The 23446-nt window shown below is 46.1% G+C and overlaps 1 protein-coding gene across 1 annotated transcript in view; it reads right to left on the minus strand.

Moving 5' to 3' along the window:
* LOC126416954 (putative neural-cadherin 2) overlaps positions 1-23446 on the minus strand; it is a 96728-nt gene that overhangs the window by 33726 nt on the left and 39556 nt on the right. Inside the window, exon 6 of the mRNA XM_050084835.1 lies at positions 2622-2855. Coding sequence (XP_049940792.1) covers positions 2622-2855 — 234 coding nt within the window. The remainder of the gene's footprint in view (positions 1-2621; positions 2856-23446) is intronic.

A 23446-nucleotide genomic window follows, 5' to 3' on the forward strand; every position in this document is an offset into this window, starting at 1 on the left:
AGAAGGGTTGGGTAGGAGGTAATGTGGTGGCACAGACAGCTGTCCCCTTTACCAATATTAAGCTTTCATCTAGAACATTTTTCTCATACTATGCGTCGTTTTCGAGATATTTAGATACCCCAAGTTGAGACAGACCCTCGTGTATATATCGGGTGCTTCACCTATGGGTCGCCAGACGCATTTTCTCTGGTGCTTCGGCAGATATTCGCGATTTAGTTTTGGTAACGCGTAGTCAGTGTCGGACCAAACAAATCCTGATCATCACATCTTCCATATGAAGCTCAGCCTCGAGGGAAAGCATCGGTTCGTCTCTCATTACTGACACTGTGATTAATAAATCGAAATTTTACATGTCCCTTAGATAGAGGGCTCCCATATTAGTATAGTGTGTTATTCATTTTATCGATATTACACTCCTGGAAATGGAAAAAAGAACACATTGACACCGGTGTGTCAGACCCACCATACTTGCTCCGGACACTGCGAGAGGGCTGTACAAGCAATGATCACACGCACGGCACAGCGGACACACCAGGAACCGCGGTGTTGGCCGTCGAATGGCGCTAGCTGCGCAGCATTTGTGCACCGCCGCCGTCAGTGTCAGCCAGTTTGCCGTGGCATACGGAGCTCCATCGCAGTCTTTAACACTGGTAGCATGCCGCGACAGCGTGGACGTGAACCGTATGTGCAGTTGACGGACTTTGAGCGAGGGCGTATAGTGGGCATGCGGGAGGCCGGGTGGACGTACCGCCGAATTGCTCAACACGTGGGGCGTGAGGTCTCCACAGTACATCGATGTTGTCGCCAGTGGTCGGCGGAAGGTGCACGTGCCCGTCGACCTGGGACCGGACCGCAGCGACGCACGGATGCACGCCAAGACCGTAGGATCCTACGCAGTGCCGTAGGGGACCGCACCGCCACTTCCCAGCAAATTAGGGACACTGTTGCTCCTGGAGTATCGGCGAGGACCATTCGCAACCGTCTCCATGAAGCTGGGCTACGGTCCCGCACACCGTTAGGCCGTCTTCCGCTCACGCCCCAACATCGTGCAGCCCGCCTCCAGTGGTGTCGCGACAGGCGTGAATGGAGGGACGAATGGAGACGTGTCGTCTTCAGCGATGAGAGTCGCTTCTGCCTTGGTGCCAATGATGGTCGTATGCGTGTTTGGCGCCGTGCAGGTGAGCGCCACAATCAGGACTGCATACGACCGAGGCACACAGGGCCAACACCCGGCATCATGGTGTGGGGAGCGATCTCCTACACTGGCCGTACACCACTGGCGATCGTCGAGGGGACACTGAATAGTGCACGGTACATCCAAACCGTCATCGAACCCATCGTTCTACCATTCCTAGACCGGCAAGGGAACTTGCTGTTCCAACAGGACAATGGACGTCCGCATGTATCCCGTGCCACCCAACGTGCTCTAGAAGGTGTAAGTCAACTACCCTGGCCAGCAAGATCTCCGGATCTGTCCCCCATTGAGCATGTTTGGGACTGGATGAAGCGTCGTCTCACGCGGTCTGCACGTCCAGCACGAACGCTGGTCCAACTGAGGCGCCAGGTGGAAATGGCATGGCAAGCCGTTCCACAGGATTACATCCAGCATCTCTACGATCGTCTCCATGGGAGAATAGCAGCCTGCATTGCTGCGAAAGGTGGATATACACTGTACTAGTGCCGACATTGTGCATGCTCTGTTGCCTGTGTCTATGTGCCTGTGGTTCTGTCAGTGTGATCATGTGATGTATGTGACCCCAGGAATGTGTCAATAAAGTTTCCCCTTCCTGGGACAATGAATTCACGGTGTTCTTATTTCAATTTCCAGGAGTGTATATTAATACGAACACTTAACCCTAAAGAATAATCAGTACCCCAGCAGCGGTTGAGCAGCGCTTCTGCACGGCGGTGGCATTCAGCGCGGGCCAGGGCTGTGCCGTCGCTGCGGGAACACTCGATATTTCTGGTGTTTTACTGTCCCTGTTAATACATATCGGTACAATTAATATGGCACTAGATTATTCTGGGGCCACTCTGTCGAATGAGCACATAAAATTCCACATCACAGATCATTTTGTCATTTTTTTGTGACGAGAAACAAGCAGACGCTTGCCAACGACGCTGGGCGTCGCATGAAAGACGTGATGAGCGACATTTGCTTGGACTGACTCCAGCTACACGTTCCAAAGACAAAATTGCAAGTATCTGGCGAAACAGCAAAGAAAGTACGCATAACGTTTCTTAAGACAGAGTCTCCAAGCACGCGGAAAATGTGTTTTGGATTTAAAACTTTGTTATGGCCAAATGGCCGTGGTCCAAGGCATATTTTTGCGCCTAACCATTCGTCTCCTACTGCTGGTAGCATCAGCAGAAACTATTAAGACTAAGATAGCAGTTTCTAGTTCATAAAACAAAATTCACGAAGGATGCAAATTCCAGCCGTGAAAGCCTGCATTGAATGAATAATAATATGGTTTCACGACTTATATCCTCGTCGTTTTTACAAATCAGAAAATTTCGATGGTCTTCTAGGATTAATGCATGGATCCTTACGACTTGTCAGCAGTGTATCTAAACAAACAAATCGTTATTAACGTCATCAAGTCACAATCAGCACTTACCTTCGAGTCCACCACCGTCCGTGGCGACTACCTGGATGGAGTAAGCGGGAGTCCGTTCGCGATCCAAGCAGCAGATAGCTGTCGATATCTCACCCGTGTCTGCGTCGATTTTAAATATGGCAGAACCCGTAGTCTCATCCACGGCATTCTTGTCGATGTAGTATCTAAGTCTGGCGTTGTTCCCCTCGTCTGGATCGTCATTGTCCTCTGCTGTCACATTCAGGATGAAAGTCCCTGGTTATTTGAAAGAAAAAAAAGCACATTTTCACTTTGGTAACACACTCGAACTCGAACAGTTACGTAACAGCACCGTGTCACAGTTATTAATTTGTTATAAACACATGTCACTAGCATAGATGAAAATATGTCAGGAAAACGGATGCCACTTTCATGTATTAATTGTAAACTACACTACTGACAATTAAAATTGCTACACCAAGAAGAAATGCAGATGATAAACGAGTATTCATTGGACAAATATATTATACTAGAGCTGACATGTGATTACAGTTTCACGCAATTTGGGTCCATATATCCTGAGAAATCAGTACCCAGAACAACCACTTCTGGCCGTAATAAAGGCCTTGATACGCCTGGGAATTGAGTCCACCAGAGCTTGGATGGCGTGTACAGGTACAGCTGGCCATGCAGCTTCAACACGATACCACAGTTCATCAAGAGTAGTGACTGGCGTATTGTGACGAGCCAGTTGCTCGGCCACCATCGACCAGACGTTTTCAATTGGTGAGAGATCAGGAGAATGTGCTGGCCGGGGCAACAGTCGAACATTTTCTGTATCCGGGAAGGCCCGTACAGGACCTGCGACATGCGGTCGTGCATCATCCTGCTGAAATGTAGGGTTTTGCAGGGATCGAATGAAGGGTAGAGCCACGGGTCGTAACACATCTGAAATGTAACGTCCACTGTTCAAAGTGCCGTCAATGCGAACAAGAGGTGACCGAGACGTGTAACTAATGGCACCCCATACCATCACGCCGGGTGATACGCCAGTATGGCGATGACGAATGTGTGTTCACCGCGGTGTCGCCAAACACGGATGCGACCATCATGATGCTGTAAGCAGAATCTGGATTAATCCGAAAAAATGACGTTTTTCCATTCGTGCACCCAGGTTCGTCGTTGAGTACACCATCGCAGGCGCTCCTGTCAAGGGTAACTGTAGCCATGGTCTCCGAGCTGATAGTCCATGCTGTTGGAAACGTCGTCGAACTGTTCGTGCAGATGATTGTTGTCTTGCAAACGTCCCCATCTGTTGACTCAATGATCGAGACGTGGCTGCACGATCCGTTACAACCATGCGAATAAGATGCCTGTCATCTCGACTGCTAGTGATACGAGGCTGTTGGGATCCAGCACGGCGTTCCGTATTAAAAGGTCGGGACACACATGTCAGGACCGTGTCCGTGCCGAGACACGTCCGAGTATCGGCCGTCACCCGGACTACGAAATACAGCCGGCCGCGGTGGTCTCGCGGTTCTAGGCGCGCAGTCCGGAACCGTGCGACTGCTACGGTCGCAGGTTCGAATCCTGCCTCGGGCATGGATGTGTGGGATGTCCTTAGGTTAGTTAGGTTTAATTAGATCTAAGTTCTAGGGGATTGATGACCACAGCTGTTAAGTCCCATAGTGCTCAGAGCCATTTGAACAATTTTTTTTTTTTTTTTTTTTTACGAAATACATCATTAAAACAAATGTAGCGGGGCCCCACTTGGCCGGACCGTGCACGGGGAACGTCAGCGGGCCGGGGCCGGGCCGGGCGGGATTCACCGTGTTTAAATTTTCACCTGACGGACACGGCCTGACGGTGGAGTTGTCTTGTGAGCTGTGCAACTGCGCAAAACTGTTCTGTGTACAAAACATGGATGTGGAACGACTAATAGAGGAAGTTCGTAAGTTTCCTGTTCTTTACGATCAGGGAAGTGAAAACTACAGGAATATCGAGTACAAAGACAGAGTTTGGAAGACAATTGCAACAGATCTACAAGCCAAAGGTAAGATAAAAACTATACAAGTTTTAATACCCGAAAGATATTTATTTACTTTTCATTTTACAAACAGATGTTTGGTTTATGTCATCGTTATATCGCCAAGGCGACATGTTCCTGCCATTCCACAGTCCCTTGTGGAGAATTCAGGAATTTTTTGAGTTGTTCTCGTACAGCAAATGCAGCATCTGTTGATCTCCCACGAATTCGAGGTAGGTTTCGAAGATTTAATGAACTTCCGGATCCCTCAGCAGCTTCCTTTTGATCCATCCTCTGTTCGGGCACCTTACAACATTCCATTTTTCGAATAAAGTTGTAGAGTACACACGCAGCCGTCACAATCATTGTAAGGTTATTAGGATCTCCCTGAAGGATTCTTCTAAATATTCGAAATTTCTGTTGCTATATACCGAATGCATTTTCGGATAATTAAATATAGCCTTGTCATTTGTTAAGTTCCTGCCAGGATATGGTCGCATCAAGTATGTTTTGAGAAGGAAAGCTTCATCGCCTACAATTACCATTGGAAGTTCAACATCAGTTCCGGGTAAAGTTTTACTCTTTGGGACGCTAAGCGTATTGTTTTCCAATGACTTTCCAAGATCTGAATTTACTAGAATGCCTCCATCAGAGTTTTTTCCGTACGCTCCCACGTCTATTGCAATAAAATTATAACATGGGTCAACCAGAGCAAGAAGCACAATGGAATATGTTTTTTTGTAATCCCAATAGCGACTTCCTGAGTTGTTTGGAGCCTGTATTGTTACGTGCTTTCCATCTAAAGATCCAATGCAGTTTGGAAACTGCCATTTTGTCCAAAACTCCTCAGCTATAGCATTCCATTTTTCTTCATTCGGCACAGGCATCACCTCTTCTAACAATAAATCGATAACTGCTCTAGAGGTGTCATGGACGATAGCTCCAACTGTAGATTTTTCCAACCTGTAGCTGAAGGAAATAGTTTTAAAGGAATCTCCTGTAACAAGGAACCTGAAAAAAATTGAACTGTATAAGATGAGAAATACTGTATAATCTATAAAATATTTGCAGTATTTTAAACATTGTAATATAAATATGCGATTTAAAATATTTTTGCTACAGGTGGAATAGAGGAATGCAAAAAAAATGGGCATCTGTTCGTGACCAACTAAGGAAGACCGTGCAGAAAAGGAAAACTGTTTCAGGACAAGCTGCTGTTCATCAACATAAATACAAGTATGAAGATCTCTTAACGTTCCTGCTACCTTACATGGTATAACGAGAAACAGTTTCCAATGTTCCTTACACGCAAGACAATAATGAGCATAAACAAGAATCAAATACAGATTCCCAAGAGGAGCAGTCTATTGTTGAAAACGAAAAAGAATCTACACAAGAAGACATTGCAGATGAAGAATGGATCATTAAAACCCAGGGTAGTGAAACAGAGAATTTGATAGAGCGCACTCGGCGTTCCCAGACGTCCTCAGCTCATTCGTCCGTCACTTCAAACAAGAACACGTTTATGAAACCACCACTGAAACGAAAATTTCAGCGTGAGGTTAAACCACAAGAATCTGCATCAAGCAAGCTCATGGCTTACATTTTGGCAGAAAAAAAAGCTGAAAAACAGAGAGATATACAAAACCCAGTTGATGCTTTTTTGGCTGGTATAGCACCAGCCCTAAAATCGTTGCATCCACTACTTTTTCATCAAGCTAAAAGTAGGATTTTTTCAATTGTACAAGACTTTGAACTGAAGCAACTCATGAATGACGTATCAGTCCATCAATTCACTCCATCATCCTCCAATTCCTCAGCAAATTCTGTTTCAACACCATATCCTTCACCTGTGGAAAACGAGTCAACAGAACCTACACAGCAGCTTTTGGATCTGCAAAGGGATTCGCACAATTCGTGTATAAATAACCATAGCCATCACCCTCCAAGTTCCCCTGCATCTTCATCAGCTTCAGAAACTAATTCACTGAATAGTCCTCATTTGTTTTTCTTAGGGTAGTAGAAATTTAACTGTATTATTTACTAACTTATGTATTTATCTTTCAATTACTTAAGTAATAAAATGAAAATGCTGTCCTTAAAACTTCTTATTTATTTGTGTTCTGTGTACTTTTCTTTAACCTACCGTAAAAAAAAGCCAGTCGTTCTTTGGGTGAAACTGATACTCTCCAGAACGTGTCGTTTTTTCTCAGCCTTGGTTCTAGTTTCTTTAAAAGTTCACAGAAGGTGTACTGCGTCATCCTAAAATATTCATAAAACTTAGTCTCATCATCTACGAGGTGAGAAAATAGTGTTCGAAACTCTCCCTGTACTGGTCTTGTTTTCCAGGCACTGTGGATCCGTAATTTTCTTCTTCTTGTTTGCCTTCGTTCTTTTTCCTCTTCGTCTAAAGCAAGTGCTATAAGTCCTAATTCACTATTACGAAAATTAGTGAACATGTTTTACAGCTTTCACAAACAGAAACACAGCTCACCGCGTCCGAGTCACTACAAGGAACAACAAAGACACGGACGTGCCCCGGTCATGTGTGGCCCCTGCAGGAACGGACCGGAGTACGGCCGTCACTCGTCCGACGCTCGGCCCTGACACGGCCCGGACGTGTGTGTCCCGACCTTTACCCTCCTGAACCCACCGATTCCATATTCTACTAACAGTCATTGGATCTCAACCAACGCGAGCAGCAATGTCGCGGTACGATAAACCGCAATCGCGATAGGCTACAATCCGTCCTTTATCAAAGTCGGAAACGTGATGGTACGCATTTCTCCTCCTTACACGAGGCATCACAACAGCGTTTCACCAGGCAACGCCGGTCAACTGCTGTTTGTGTATGAGAAATCGGCTGGAAACTTTCCTCATGTCATCACGTTATAGGTGTCGCCACCGGCGCCAACCTTGTGTGAATGCTCTGAAAAGCTAATCATTTGCGTATCACAGCATCTTCTTCCTGTCGGTTAAATTTCGCGTCTGTAGCACGTCATCTTCGTGGTGTAGCAATTTTAATGGCCAGTAGTGTAGTAAATTTACAGTAAAAACGGCCTTGCCGCAGTGGTAACACCGTTTTCCGCCAGATTACCGAAGTTAAGCGCTGTCGGGCTTGGCTAGCACTTGGATGGGTGACCGTGTGGTGTCACCGCCAGACACCACACTTGCTAGGTGGTAGCTTTAAATCGGCCGCGGTCCAGTAGTACATGTCGGACCCGCGTGTCGCCACTGTGAGATCGCAGACCGAGCGCCACCACGAGGCAGGTCTCGAGATACGGAATAGCACTCGCCCCAGTTGTACGACGACTTTGCTAGCGACTACACGGACGAAGCATCGCTCATTAGCCGAGCAGATAGTTAGAATAGCCTTCAGCTAAGTCCATGGCTACGACCTAGCATGGCGCCATTAGCCTTACATAGTTTGATAGTTATAGTATGAAATGTCTCATCAAGAACGTTGTAAACAAATGAAGGATTAAAAGTTAAGTATTATAGCAGCTACGTACTTTTCTTGCTACCATTCATTACGTATCCTGTTTCAGACCTCTATCTAGCCTAAGTGAGATTACGCGTGCCTTTCGGCTACTTCAGTGTGGCGTAGCTGTCTTGTTACGCCACAACAGACCGTCCAGGTCGACCGAGCGCTGTTGGCAAACAGGGTGCACCCAGCCCTTGTAAGGTCAATTGAAGAGCTACTTGACTGTGAAGTGGCGGTTCTGGTCGCAAAAACTGACAACGGCCAGGAGAGCGGTTTGCTGACTACGTGCCCCTCCGTATCTGCATTCAATGACGCCCTTCGCTGAGTGAGATTGCCGTCGGTCCCTTCCGACGACAGCCATCTGTCGTCACCCAGCGAGTGTCTAGTTGCGGTATTGGCATGAAAATTCCAGAGTACGTCACCGATGGACAGCAGTGAGCATGGGTGCTTGAACCAGGCGCTTGCTGTAGAAGCCCATACGCAGCAACGTTTGCTGAATGGTCATTGAGGAGACAGTGTTGGTAGCCCCTTGGTACATCTGGGCGGTCAGTTACTCAACAATTGCACGTCTCTTCACCCGTTCACATTTCCGCAGCCGTCATTCACCCCTGTCATCTATGACCTATGGTGCACTACAGTTTACTAAGCGCCGGTTTCGAATAGCGCCATTTTGCCATGCGCCTTATCCTTATACGATGGCAGCATGGTTAGAAACTTAGACATTTCGGAAATGCTTCCGCCCTTGACCCAAAAGCCAATGATGATGCCCTTTCGGACGTCAGACACAGCGTCCGTTTCTGCATTACGACAACGGTTGCTCTGTTCTCGTGTCCCCCTGACTTGCTTTACTTACAATACACTGCTAGTGCTGCTACCCGTTAATGTGAGTGGATCATGTAAGTAATAGTGCGCGGTGTCATGATATCTGATACGTGAATCAATTATGAAACAGCAAACGGTACGGGATCAATACTACACTCCTGGAAATTGAAATAAGAACACCGTGAATTCATTGTCCCACGAAGGGGAAACTTTATTGACACATTCCTGGGGTCAGATACATCACATGATCACACTGACAGAACCACAGGCACATTGACACAGGCAACAGAGCATGCACAATGTCTGCACTAGTACAGTGTATATCCACCTTTCGCAGCAATGCAGGCTGCTATTCTCCCATGGAGACGATCGTAGAGATGCTGGATGTAGTCCTGTGGAACGGCTTGCCATGCCATTTCCACCTGGCGCCTCAGTTGGACCAGCGTTCGTGCTGGACGTGCAGACCGCGTGAGACGACGCTTCATCCAGTCCCAAACATGCTCAATGGGGGCAGATCCGGAGATCTTGCTGGCCAGGGTAGTTGACTTACACCTTCTAGAGCACGTTGGGTGGCACGGGATACATGCGGACGTGCATTGTCCTGTTGGAACAGCAAGTTCCCTTGCCGGTCTAGGAATGGTAGAACGATGGGTTCGATGACGGTTTGGATGTACCGTGCACTGTTCAGTGTCCCCTCGACGATCACCAGTGGTGTACGGCCAGTGTAGGAGATCGCTCCCCACACCATGATGCCGGGTGTTGGCCCTGTGTGCCTCGGTCGTATGCAGTCCTGATTGTGGCGCTCACCTGCACGGCGCCAAACACGCATACGACCATCATTGGCACCAAGGCAGAAGCGACTCTCATCGCTGAAGACGACACGTCTCCATTCGTCCCTCCATTCACGCCTGTCGCGACACCACTGGAGGCGGGCTGCACGATGTTGGGGCGTGAGCGGAAGACGGCCTAACGGTGTGCGGGACCGTAGCCCAGCTTCATGGAGACGGTTGCGAATGGTCCTCGCCGATACCCCAGGAGCTACAGTGTCCCTAATTTGCTGGGAAGTGGCTGTGCGGTCCCCTACGGCACTGCGTAGGATCCTACGGTCTTGGCGTGCATCCGTGCGTCGCTGCGGTCCGGTCCCAGGTCGACGGGCACGTGCACCTTCCGCCGACCACTGGCGACAACATCGATGTACTGTGGAGACCTCACGCCCCACGTGTTGAGCAATTCGGCGGTACGTCCACCCAGCCTGCCGCATGCCCACTATACGCCCTCGCTCAAAGTCCGTCAACTGCACATACGGTTCACGTCCACGCTGTCGCTGCATGCTACCAGTGTTAAAGACTGCGATGGAGCTCCGTATGCCACGGCAAACTGGCTGACACTGACGGCGGCGGTGCACAAATGCTGCGCAGCTAGCGCCATTCGACGGCCAACACCGCGGTTCCTGGTGTGTCCGCTGTGCCGTGCGTGTGATCATTGCTTGTACAGCCCTCTCGCAGTGTCCGGAGCAAGTATGGTGGGTCTGACACACCGGTGTCAATGTGTTCTTTTTTCCATTTCCAGGAGTGTATAAAAACAATGTTTATTCAGCTGTTCGGCTCGGCTATAGTATAATCACTTACAGTACAAAGTAAAGTGACCTGAAAAATGTGAGATGTAGTTTGTAGTTCAGATTCACAGACGAATGATACGTATGGACGGTCTATGTTTTAGTCCTTTTGTTCGCAGGTTTATTAACTATTACGCCCAATCGTCTCAGTGAGTCCCGTGCGGCCTGGCTTACTCTTATTTTATGATTTTCTTTGTTATCATCTGACAGGAGACTACTTACAAGGGAACCTCCCCATCGCACCCCCCCTCAGATTTAGTTATAAGTTGGCACAGTGGATAGGCCTTGAAAAACTGAACACAGATCAATCAAGAAAACAGGAAGAAGTTGTGTGGAACTATGAAAAAAATAAGCAAAATATACAAACTGAGTAGTCTATGTGTAAGATAGGCAACATCAAGGACAGTATGAGAACAGGAGCGCCGTGGTCCCGTGGTTAGCGTGAGCATCGGGGAAACGAGAGGTCCTTGGTTCAAGTCTTCCCTCGAGTGAAAAGTTTAATTTCTTTATTTTCGCAGTTATGATCTGTCCGTTCATTGACGTCTCTGTTCACTGTAATAAGTTTAGTGTCTGTGTTTTGCGACCGCACCGCAAAACCGTGCGATTAGTAGACGAAAGGACGTGCCTCTCCAATGGGAACCGAAAACATTTGATCGCAAGGTCAGAGATCAACCTATTCCTCCACAGAAAAACACGTCTGATATATTCTATACGACACTGGTGGCGGCATGTGCGTCACATGACAGGAATATGTTGTCGACCCACCTAACTTGTACACTTGACGAATGGGTAAAAAAATTCTTTTACCTTGCCCGATTTAGGTTTTCTTGTGGATGTGATAATCACTTCCAAAAAAGTGATGAAAACATAAGAGTTTGTCTCATAAACTGCAACAAATGAATGCAATAGTTTCACAGTCGGACAGTTTTCCCTGTGCTCTGTCAAAACATATGTTTTTAACGTTTTCAAATTTTTCCGCGTGTAGACCGTCAAATCCTGCATATGTCCAAGCAAATCTGAACATGTCCTGGAATTGTGGAGAGCAAAGTTGATTGCGTGTGTGCCAGAACTTTCATAATTGTCTGAAAATAAAAAATTAAAATTTTCACGCGAGGAAAGACTTGAACCAAGGACTTCTCATTTAACAGCTGCTCACGCTAACCACAAGACCACAGCGGTACAAAGCCTGCACCCTCCTTAATGTTGCCTATCTTGAGCATAGACTACTCAGTTTGTATATTTTGTTTATTTTTTTCATAGTTCCACACAACTTCTTCCTGTTTTCTCGATTGATCTGTGTTCAGTTTTTCAAGGCCTATCCACTGTGCCAACTTATAACTAAATCTGAGGGGGGTGCGATGGGGAGGTTCCCTTGTTAGTTAAGAAATCACTCACCATGTATGTTGTTCATAGCACGCCAATTAAAAGAAAACGGGAAGAAGAAAGGAACATTATGGTTTTATATCCCGCCGACGATAGACGGTAGTAAAACACAAAAGAATTAAAGACATTGGCTGCCAGTGGGCACTGATTTATAACAAGGGATCAATTTTGAAAGTTTGTGCTGGACTGGGATTTGAACCCTAATCGCCTGCTTACTAGGCAAATCGCTGATCAGTGCACCATCTAGACACAATGATCAGCAGAACCGCACGGACTAACGTAGCATGCTTCCCGTCTGACTCATATTCTTAACTTACACCACACACTGCCGGTGTAGTGTCCATGCTCATTAGCCTCATTATTCGTGCCATCTCGACAATTCCCGTAAGAGTTCAACCTCGGTGTTCGTCTGCACTGAATGGGCCACTGGCTATCATCACGTTAGTTATATATGTGGTGTCATTTCAGCCATTGCGAATCAGGAAGTAAAGGCCTCGTATCACATGTCTGAAAGAACAACCACATACAGGGTGTTTCAAAAATGACCGGTATATTTGAAACGGCAATAAAAACTAAACGAGCAGCGATAGAATTACACCGTTTGTTGCAATATGCTTGGGACAACAGTACATTTTCAGGCAGACAAACTTTCGAAATTACAGTAGTTACAATTTTCAACAACAGATGGCGCTGCGGTCTGGGAAACACTATAGTACGATATTTTCCACATATCCACCATGAGTAGCAATAATATGGCGTAGTCTCTGAATGAAATTACCCGAAACCTTTGACAACGTGTCTGGCGGAATGGCTTCACATGCAGATGAGATGTACTGCTTCAGCTGTTCAATTGTTTCTGGATTCTGGCGGTACACCTGGTCTTTCAAGTGTCCCCACAGAAAGAAGTCACAGGGGTTCATGTCTGGCGAATAGGGAGGCCAATCCACGCCGCCTCCTGTATGTTTCGGATAGCCCAAAGCAATCACACGATCATCGGAATATTCATTCAGGAAATTAAAGACGTCGGCCGTGCGATGTGGCCGGGCACCATCTTGCATAAACCACGAGGTGTTCGCAGTGTCGTCTAAGGCAGTTTGTACCGCCACAAATTCACGAAGAATGTCCAGATAGCGTGATGCAGTAATCGTTTCGGATCTGAAAAATTGGCCAATGATTCCTTTGGAAGAAATGGCGGCCCAGACCAGTACTTTTTGAGGATGCAGGGACGATGGGACTGCAACATGTGGCTTTTCGGTTCCCCATATGCGCCAGTTCTGTTTATTGACGAAGCCGTCCAGGTAAAAATAAGCTTCGTCAGCAAACCAAATGCTGCCCACATGCATATCGCCGTCATCAATCCTGTGCACTATATCGTTAGCGAATGTCTCTCGTGCAGCAATGGTAGCGGTGCTGAGGGGTTGCCGCGTTTGAATTTTGTATGGATAGAGGTGTAAACTCTGGCGCATGAGACGATACGTGGACGTTGGCGTCATTTGGACCACAGCTGCAACACGGAGAACGGAAACCCGAGGCCGCTGTTGGATCACCTGCTGCACTAGCTGCGCGTTGCCCTCTGTGGTTGCCGTACGCGGTCGCCCTACCTTTCCAGCACGTTCATCCGTCACGTTCCCAGTCCGTTGAAATTTTTCAAACAGATCCTTTATTGTATCGCTTTTCGGTCCTTTGGTTACATTAAACCTCCGTTGAAAACTTCGTCTTGTTGCAACAACACTGTGTTCTAAGCGGTGGAATTCCAACACCAGAAAAATCCTCTGTTCTAAGGAATAAACCATGTTGTCTACAGCACACTTGCACGTTGTGAATAGCACACGCTTACAGCAGAAAGACGACGTACAGAATGGCGCACCCACAGACTGCGTTGTCTTCTATATCTTTCACATCACTTGCAGCGCCATCTGTTGTTGAAAATTATAACTACTGTAATTTCGAAAGTATGTCCGCCTGAAAATGTACTGTTGTCCCAAGCATATTGCAACAAACGGTGTATTTCTATCGCTGCTCGTTTAGGTTTTATTGCCGTTTCAAATATACCGGTCATTTTTGAAACACCCTGTATGTAATCAAGGCGATGACGACCAATGATTCCTTAAGTGCAGATGCACATCAGGCTCGAACTCTTACAGGATTTGGCGAGATGGCGCGAGTAATGAGGCAAACGAGCAGGTACCGTACATTAGTATAAGTTAAGAATTTGGGTCTGACGGGACTCATGCGAGGGTAGTCCATGCGGTTGTGGTGACGACTCTGTTGGGATGGCGTAGACGTCAGCGCAACTAACCAGTGAGCAGGAGACCCCGGTTCGAATCTTAATATGGTACAAATTTTCAGTCTGCCCCGTTGATATAAATCAGTTGCCACTGGCAGATAATGTCTTTAATTTCCTTGTGTCTTGAGTCATAATGGTCGCAGGATCAAAATAGTGTGTTCTTTCGGACATGGCTGAAAGAACAGACACCACCTATATAATAAAACGGCAGGGCTGTTCATCGCACCTGGTGTACAGCAACGCTGACGACGAGACTTGCATCAGTAGAATACACCACGATCTCAAGTTAGCTTGAGCCGAAACCGGTAATGTGATACGCGACACGATGAGAGCTAGGCTGAAAACTACACTACTGGCCATTAAAATTGCTACACCACGAAGATTACGTGCTACAGACGCGAAATTTAACCGACAGGAAGAAGATGCTGTGATATGCAAATGATTAGATTTTCAGAGCATTCACACAAGGTTGGCGCCGATGGCGACACCTACAACGTGGTGACATGAGGAAAGTTTCCAACCGATTTCTCATACACAAACAGCAGTTGACCAGCGTTGCCTGGTGAAACGCTGTTGTGATGCCTCGTGTAAGGAGGAGAAATGCGTACCATCACGTTTCCGACGTTGATAAAGGACGGATTGTAGTCTATCGCGATTGCGGTTTATCGTATCGCGACATTGCTGCTAGCGTTGGTCGAGATCCAATGACTGTTAGTAGAATATGGAATCGGTGGGTTCAGGAGGGTAATACGGAACGCCGTGATGGATCCCAACGGCCTCGTATCACTAGCAGTCGAGATGACAGGCATCTTATCCGCATGGTTGTAACGGATCGTGCAGTCACGTCTCGATCCCTGAGTCAACAGATGGGGACGTTTGCAAGACAACAACCATCTGCACGAACAATTCGACGACGTTTCCAACAGCATGGACTATCAGCTCGGAGACCATGGCTACAGTTACCCTTGACAGGAGCGCCTGCGATAGTGTACTCAACGACGAACGTGGGTGCACGAATGGCAAAACGTCATTTTTTCGGATGAATCCAGGTTCTGTTTACAGAATCATGATGGTCGCATCCGTGCTTGCCGACATCACGGTGAACGCACATTGAAAGCGTGTATTCGTCATCGCCATACTGGTATGGGGTGCCATTGGTTACACGTCTCTGTCACCTCTTGTTCGCATTGACGACAATTTGAACGGTGGACGTTACATTTCAGATGTGTTGCGACCCGTGGCTCCACCCTTCATTCGACCCCTGCGGAACCCTACATTTCAGCAGGATAATGCACGGCCGCATGTTACAGGTCCTGTACGGACCTTTCCGGATACAGAAAATGTTCGACTGCTGACCTGGACAGCACATTCTCCAGATCTCTCACCAATTGAAAACGTCTGCTCAATGGTGGCCGAGCAACTGGCTCGTCACAATACGCCAGTCATTACTCTTGATGAACTGTGGTATCGTGTTGAAGCTGCATGGGCAGCTGTACCTGTACACCATCCAAGCTCTGGTTGACTCAATGCCCAGGCGTATCAAGGCCGTTATTACGGCCAGAGGTGGTTGTTCTGAGTACTGATTTCTCAGGATCTATGCACCCAAATTGCGTGAAAATGTAATCGCATGTCAGTTCTAGTATAATATATTTGTCCTATGAATACCCGTTTATCAACTGCATTTCTTCTTGGTGTAGCAATTTTAATGACGAGTAGTGTATAGGCCTGTTAAAAATGTTCGTCGACTCGACTTCAGTTAATAATAAAAGATGCGTAAATGACGTTAGAAAAAACGTGAAAGCATCACGGATGCATAATACTGGGGACCACGGTGAAGTAACATGGATATGAGGGCTGAATGAAAAGCAATGGCTCCAGTAGCGTTTCGATGATAATAGTTCAATAAATGAAATGCAAAAGTAACACTCAATATACAACTGTTGAATACTGATATTCAATTTTGCATAGAACAGTCGGAAAATTCGACGTAATTCTGCCAACGGTGAAGTTCTCTGAAGCTGTCACGGAATAAAATTGTCACACTGTTTCTGCAGCCAGCCTTTCAAAGCTCTCTAACTTTTTCATCAGACGCATTATGATTACCCCGTAGATCTCCTTTCAATATGAGGAACACATGGCGCCGGCCTTTGTGACCGAGCGATTCTAGGCGCTTCAGTCCGGAACCGCGCTGCTGCTACGGTCGCAGGTTCGAATCCTGCCTCGGGCATGGATGTGTGTGATGTAATTAGGTTAGATAGGTTTAAGTAGTTCTAAGTCTCGGTGACTGATGACCTCAAATGTTCAGTCCCATAGTGCTTAGAACCACTTTTTTGAGGAGCACATGGAAGACAGACAGAGTCAAATAATGAGTGTATTTAAGATGCTGTTTGGTTGTGAACTTCCGTTTCTGACGTTTTATAGTGGCAGCATGCGAAATGCGTGGTTTGCCATTGTCTTGCTGCAAGAAAACATTTGCCTTTTCCTGTCAGACCCTTGCTGGTCACCGTGTCGAAGTTCACAGCATTGTGAAGTAATTGATTATAGTTCCATGTTCAAGGAAATCAGTAGGGATAACACCATTTGCGCCCAAAAGCACTGGTTTTTCCACATGAGGACCGAATTTTGAATTTATCTTTGACTTTCCTTCGGTTCGTAGTGGTGTACCTATGTTTCGTCTCCTGTCATAACTGACCACAGAAAGGCGTCACTTCCATTCCCTTAATGTGAGCAGAGACCTACCACATTTCACGTCTGGGTAATTTCATTTCAGCTGCCCGACGTAGCCATCATGTGCAGATTTTTCGATGACCAAGTAAGGCAGCAATGTGACCTGCACGTTCTTGTGAATTGCCGATTGTGGCCCAGTGTGTCTCTAACAATCATCTCGAATTATTCAACGTCTCGAATGTTGAAAGCAGTGGCTGCTGACACGCAAGATGTACAACTCTCTCTTTTTCACAGGCATTGGACGTTCCCGCTTCATAATATTTAAACTTACTGAATCAACCGCGCACAGTGTCCACATCAACAGGAATCACCATAAAGGACTTGGATTGTTTGATGTATTTCATTTTGGGATGACGTCCTAATACAATTTCTGTTTACCCATACACCTGGAGCCGATTTTAATATCTTTTGCTGAGAGGATAACACTCAAGGCACATGGCGCAAGCGTTGAATACTCTCTGATGGCCTGCACTATTAGACAAAAAGTATGCATTCGGGAGGGCGACGGTTCAATCCCGCGTCCGGCCATCCTGATTTAGGTTTTCTGTGATTTCCCTAAATCGCTCCAGGCAAATGTCGGGATGGTTCCTTTGAAAGGGCACGGCCGACTTCCTTCCTCATCCTTCCCTAATCCGATGAGACTGATGACCTCGCAGTTTGGTCTCTTCCCCCAAACAACCCAACCCAACAAAAAGTATCTGGACAACTGTTAATATGGGATTTGTCCACGATTGCTTTTATGATGGCTCGAGCTCTGGCGGGGGCACTTTCAGTGAGGTGTCTGAATGTCTGTGGAGGAAAGGCAATCCACTCTCGTCATCAAGAGCGGAAACGAGAGAACATAGGGCTGTTGGACCCGACGTTCTAACTCATTCAAATGTGTTCCAGAGGGTTCAGGGTGGGACTCAGGGCAGACCCGTCGACTTGAGGGAAGTTACTGTCGACAGACCGTTGCTTCAGACATGCATCTTTATGAAAGGGTGGATTTTCATGCAGATACAAACAGATGTCGTCCCTGAACTTTTCCTCTGTTGTACACAGTACACAATGAAGCAAAATGTATTCATATCCTTTTACACTTGGTGCTTTCTCAAGCCCAATCAAGGGATCACACCCTTGCCACAATAAATATCTCCATATGATAACACTTCTCATCCATACTTTGCTGATGACACTACATGTGATGGCAAAAACTTTCCACGGGCACTCACCAAATCCAAACCCTTTCACAGGTTTGCCACAGGGTATAGATCCAGGAAGCTGTGGTCTCTACACATGCAGGATGTTGAGCTTGGAGTGCAGGAGTGTCGTCCAGTGAAACGGCCAAGGGCGTCAGTGATACAGTAATAGCTGTAAATACATTTATTTTCAGGACTCATACAACGAAAATAGCTTCTCGGTGGCGTTGTATGACAGCAGAGCGGCGCATGCAGCTGAGAGTTGCTGAGTCGTCCAGGCCAGGGGTGTCTGTATTGCATATTGGAGGTCGGAAACTGCACCTTCAGCAGGGCAAGCTTCATGCAGGATGCCGAGGTCTTCAGGGATGTCTGCCCAGTTAGGAAGCCAGCGTCATGACGAGCTGCTTTACTGAGACTCTCTCGAAGACATCAGACATTTGGGCTCGCCGCCAAGTCAGTTGGCAATAGCTCTGAGTGGGATTAAGGTAGCCTCCCAACAAGAGATGGTCAAGACTCTGGTGGTTGCTCACCTGTAAAGTCTGTGAACACCACTTTACAGGATACTGTAATGTACCAGCTTTCAGTTCTTCAGGTTGTAGCTCTCTGCCATGTCAACGGTCTGAAAGTCGTTCTGTATATGATTTATGTGTTGTTACGGTGCCTTGCAGTGCTATCAGAATGATGTTATGATTCAGTCATTCTGCTGCGGTCGCACTCTGTGCTCTCTGCTCGAGTGTGGTGTGGCAATGATCCAGTGGTGAGCCTCGCTGTCTGCTACTCTGGCTTTCCTCCCTGTTAAGATTCTGAGTGTGACGCTACGCTTGGGACTTTCTTGGCTGGGCTCTGTGCTGGCCTGAAAAAAAAAAACTTCGAAAATTTTATGTTCACACAGAACTGCTTTCTGCGAAGCAACAGCGTAATTCGTCTCTCCAAATCACTCTCTTCCCATCATCCCCTATCCAATGGCATCGCTCTTTACACCACCTCAAGCGTCACTTAGCACTGACTACAGAAATTTGTAGTTCATGAGAAGCTGGTCGACCATCGTATCCCATTCTTTTTAACTCGCTACGCACATTCATTGTGCAAGTTTGACTTCTGGTAGCACTTTGGAACCAACGAGTGATTCCTTCGACTTATTTCATGAAACTCTCCGCAGTGCTAGACGGAGCCCTCTGTCAGTACATGAGATCGGTCCAGTCTTGATTGAGCTGTGGTAGTTACTTCTTCCTTCGAATGCCCACTTCGCTACAACGTCACCACCGGTTCTTCGGAAGCTTTAGATGAGTTGACGTGTTCTAAAAAGTGACTGTGCGTGGAGTTGACCAGATCAAGAGGAGGGAAAATTCTGGGTCTGTGCGCAGTCGGGATCACCTGCTCTCAACATCAAATTTCATCGCAACTGCCGCTCTAGAGTCCAATTTTTTAAGTTAGCAAATGCAATTAATGTAAATCAGCTTCTCAAGCTGGTAGCTCAAGATGGTGCAAGGGTCAACCAGAAATTAAATTTCCCTCATTTTTTAAAAGAAACGTATTTTACCGGAAATATAGCGCATGTGCGGCAGAGGTGTGTTGGAATAATCATATAATGGCCTGATGAGTCTCGACTCTTGCCAGATACACTGCAGCAGTGGCTGAAAATGGACGTCTCATACCTTGCCGACTGCGACTAGTCCTCATAAAATTTCTTAATGCACAGAACATGTTGCGGGTAGAAATACATCGTCAGCTATGTCAGGCTTAAGGCCATGAACAAACAGATGGTGCGTCGCTGATGTTGGAAATTTTCCGAAGGTCATCAAAGTACCCATATTGAAGAGGGCCATGGGCGACCGTCTCTTATCAATGAGGACCTTGCGGAGCCGATGCGGCAGCTCATTATGGATCTCAGCAGACATTTTCCACAGATATTTCGCCTATGAAACTACGTGTTAACCCTCTGAGTCCCAACAATATAAAAAGAACTTAATTTAAAAATGTTTCACAAAACATAGCTTCATACTCGTAAAGAATGAATATAAGAAAAAAAAGGCTAAAACTAAACTATCAATTATTTTAAGGATGTGCTTTCAATTAGGAATACAATTTTAAAATCTTTCATAAAATTGACCTTTATTATCAAAGTAGGCAACGAATGCAAGAAGAAATTGGCAAAAAGTAAACAATCAATTCTTCTAACGTTATGGTTTCATTTTGAAAACGCTGGGACATACAGTTTTCAACCACCCATCATTTCATGAGATTTATTTGAAAGAAATTTCCCGTTTTTCATCAACACAATCCCAAATATCGAACCTTCCATGAACTCATAATCTCTAAAGCAAATTATATTCCTAAATAATAAGTAAAACTGGGCCTAAAATATAATAAATGTGTAAAAAGTGCATAATGCTCCAGTGATTTCATTTTCGAAACCATTCATTACAGAATTAGTGTAAATTTCAATTACGTTACAATAATTTCATATGTACTTACTTTTACTGTAAATGATCTCAATTTAATCACTATAAAAAAAACACATGTTAAAATCTCCTACTATCAAGTAACACAATCGCCGCTCCGGCTGTTGCTTTCAACGCTTTAAGTGTCCGCTAGAATGCACTATACGTGTACCTCGGTGTGCTCCTAGATGTCTCTGTCTTGTTAAAGCATTGGTGGTTTCATGCGGAAGGAATTAGTACTTAAAAAATAAATTTGTGATTCCAGCCTAAAACCACTGGTATTCAAAGGGTCAAAGAAATGCGTGCCAGATGAGTGGACAACCGGACACTAAATGAATCGTTTAGCAGCAGCATTGACATTTCTGCAGTAGTACTATGATGAAGGCAACGAGTTCCTCGACAGGATCGTCGTGGGCGAAGAAACGTGGTTTGCTCACATTTCCCCGGAAACCGAGCAGCAGTCGATACATTGGAGTTACTGTGGATCGCTGGTCAAGATAAAATTCAAACATACTGTGTCGGAGCGGAGAGTGATGCACACCGTTTCCTGGGACAGAAAGGGCATTCTAGTTATCGACTTCCTGTCCAGAGATGAAATAGCGAACCCTGACCAGTGAAATAATCCGAGATCTGCGGCGGGCCATTCCAAATAAGAGGTCTGGAATTCCCGGTGCAGAAGTTGTGCTGACCTACGACAATGCTCGCCCACGTACGTCCCGGCACACAATAACTGTTCTGAAGGAGCTCGGCGGGAAGCTGTTTGATTACCTACCGTACAGACGTGATCTTGCTTGCAACGATTTCTTTATGTTCTTGCAGGTCAAGAAATTCCTGTTCTCTAGTCAGCATTTTCATAACGACGAAGAACTGAAGACGTCTATCACACGCTGGTTGGATTCCCAGGCGGCAGATTTCTACGACACATGAATAGAAAAGCTAATCGCACAATTTGACAAACGTCTCAGTTCTAGTAATGATAGTGTTGGAAAGTAGCTCCGACATTTTTATATGTGTTGGCAACAAAGTTGTTCACGGAACTAGGGAAAATTAATTTCCGGGTAATCCTCGTACAATAAATTCATCGCGACATACAGGGGTTGGACAAAAATATGGAAAAACTGCGACGAATGCGCGCTTGAACATAAATACAAATGCTAGGCAAGCCTGCAGGTTACGCTGTTGTATTTGACTAAGAACGGAACCTCAGTACGTTTCAAATGTCAGCTGTGGTCAGGGTAGTATTCGTGTGGTTCTGAGCGCATTATGTCGGAAATAAATGAATTCAGACATGGGTAAATTGTTGGGGCTCGTCTGGTGAGTGCTCCCATAACCAAGAGAGACCAAATTTTGGTGTTTTAAGGGGGGGGGGGGGGGGGGGGGCAGGACGTCAAACGGGCCGACTTGGAGTGCAGGGGAGACACCACAGGACATTTTAATTTCCACTGTCTATACTTTTAGAAATAAATTCATAAAACTTTGTCAGCATGACCAGGAAGGATTTAGTGTCAACGGAAGTTCAAAAACGTAAAAAAGTAAAGTTTTTCATTTTTTAAATCATTTTTTCACTTACTATTGGCTGCATTTGTTGCTATAGGTACACTTTTCTTCGTAAGTAAGAGAGAGTCTTCGATGAATTTTGCATTGCTTATTAACCATAAACTCCTTAATGCAAAACTCTAGAATTTTCCAGATCAATTAAAAACTTCGGTAAAATTGAGATAATTAACTATAAAATATGAGGTTTTACTAAACATAATGAAGTTTAAAAAGTAACAGCTCATTTATTTTTTCAGGAATTAAATTCTAGAGTTTCATGCACCTGTAAGTATGGTTTGTATGCTGTGCAAGATTCATCGCAGAATCTCTCTTACTTACGAAAAAAGTGTACGTATAGCAACAAATGCAGCCAAAAGTGTGAAAAAACGATGGAATTTCACATATAACTCCCCGCCCCCCCCCCCCCCCCCCCCCGCTCTTAAGAGGCACCGTATCGAAGATCGAAGATTTATGCAGCAAACAAGGAAAGAGGAAGAACATTGTTCTCTAAGTCACAACGTGGACGATGGTACGTGCTGAGTGATCATGACAGACCGTCATTGAGAATTATGACGATAAATAAGAGGGTGACAGCTGCAAAACCCACTTCAGAACGGAATGTCAGCACCAAAGCGACAGGAACGGATCCCCATAAACAAGGAAGTGCAGAGGTAGCTATAATTCCAAAACCACTCATCAATGATGGAAATGTCTGCGACTGGAAAACGCAATACTGAAGCCATAAAATCAGGACTATGGGGCAGTGGAAGGAAGTCATTTGGTCGGGACAGTCTTGTTTCATACCATTTCTAACTTCTGCCCGAGTTAACGTCCCAAGAGTGAACCAAGACGCGGATTCGATGTCGATTGGGATAACCATATCGTGGGTACTACGTGGGCTACACAGTTACTGTGTGAGATGGCGTAATTGCCAAGGATTATGCGACCATTTTAGCTCACCAGGTCCATCGTAAAGTACATAGTTTGTTCCATAATGATGATGCTGTGTTCCAAGATGAGAGGGCCCCTGTTCACACAAGTCGGATCGTCCAGGACTGGTTTTCCGGGCGCAAGTATGGTTACATCTCCCTGGCTACCACAGTCCCCGCCAAGGCCTTGCCGCAGTGGCAACACCGGTTCCCGTCAGATCATCGAAGTTCGGCGCTGTGAGAAGTAGCGGCTCCGGTCTCATAAACTGACATACGGCCGGGAGAGTGGTGTGCTGACCAGATGCCCCTCCATCTCCGCATATGGTGACGCCTGCGGGCTGAGGATGACACGGCGGCCGGTCGGTACCTTTGAGCCCTCGTGACCTATTCGGGGGGAGATAACGTTTTACCACAATCACCAGAACTCAGTTTCATTGAG

The sequence above is a fragment of the Schistocerca serialis genome, chromosome 8, assembly GCF_023864345.2.
Source record: "Schistocerca serialis cubense isolate TAMUIC-IGC-003099 chromosome 8, iqSchSeri2.2, whole genome shotgun sequence".
NCBI classification, from domain to species: domain Eukaryota; kingdom Metazoa; phylum Arthropoda; class Insecta; order Orthoptera; family Acrididae; genus Schistocerca; species Schistocerca serialis.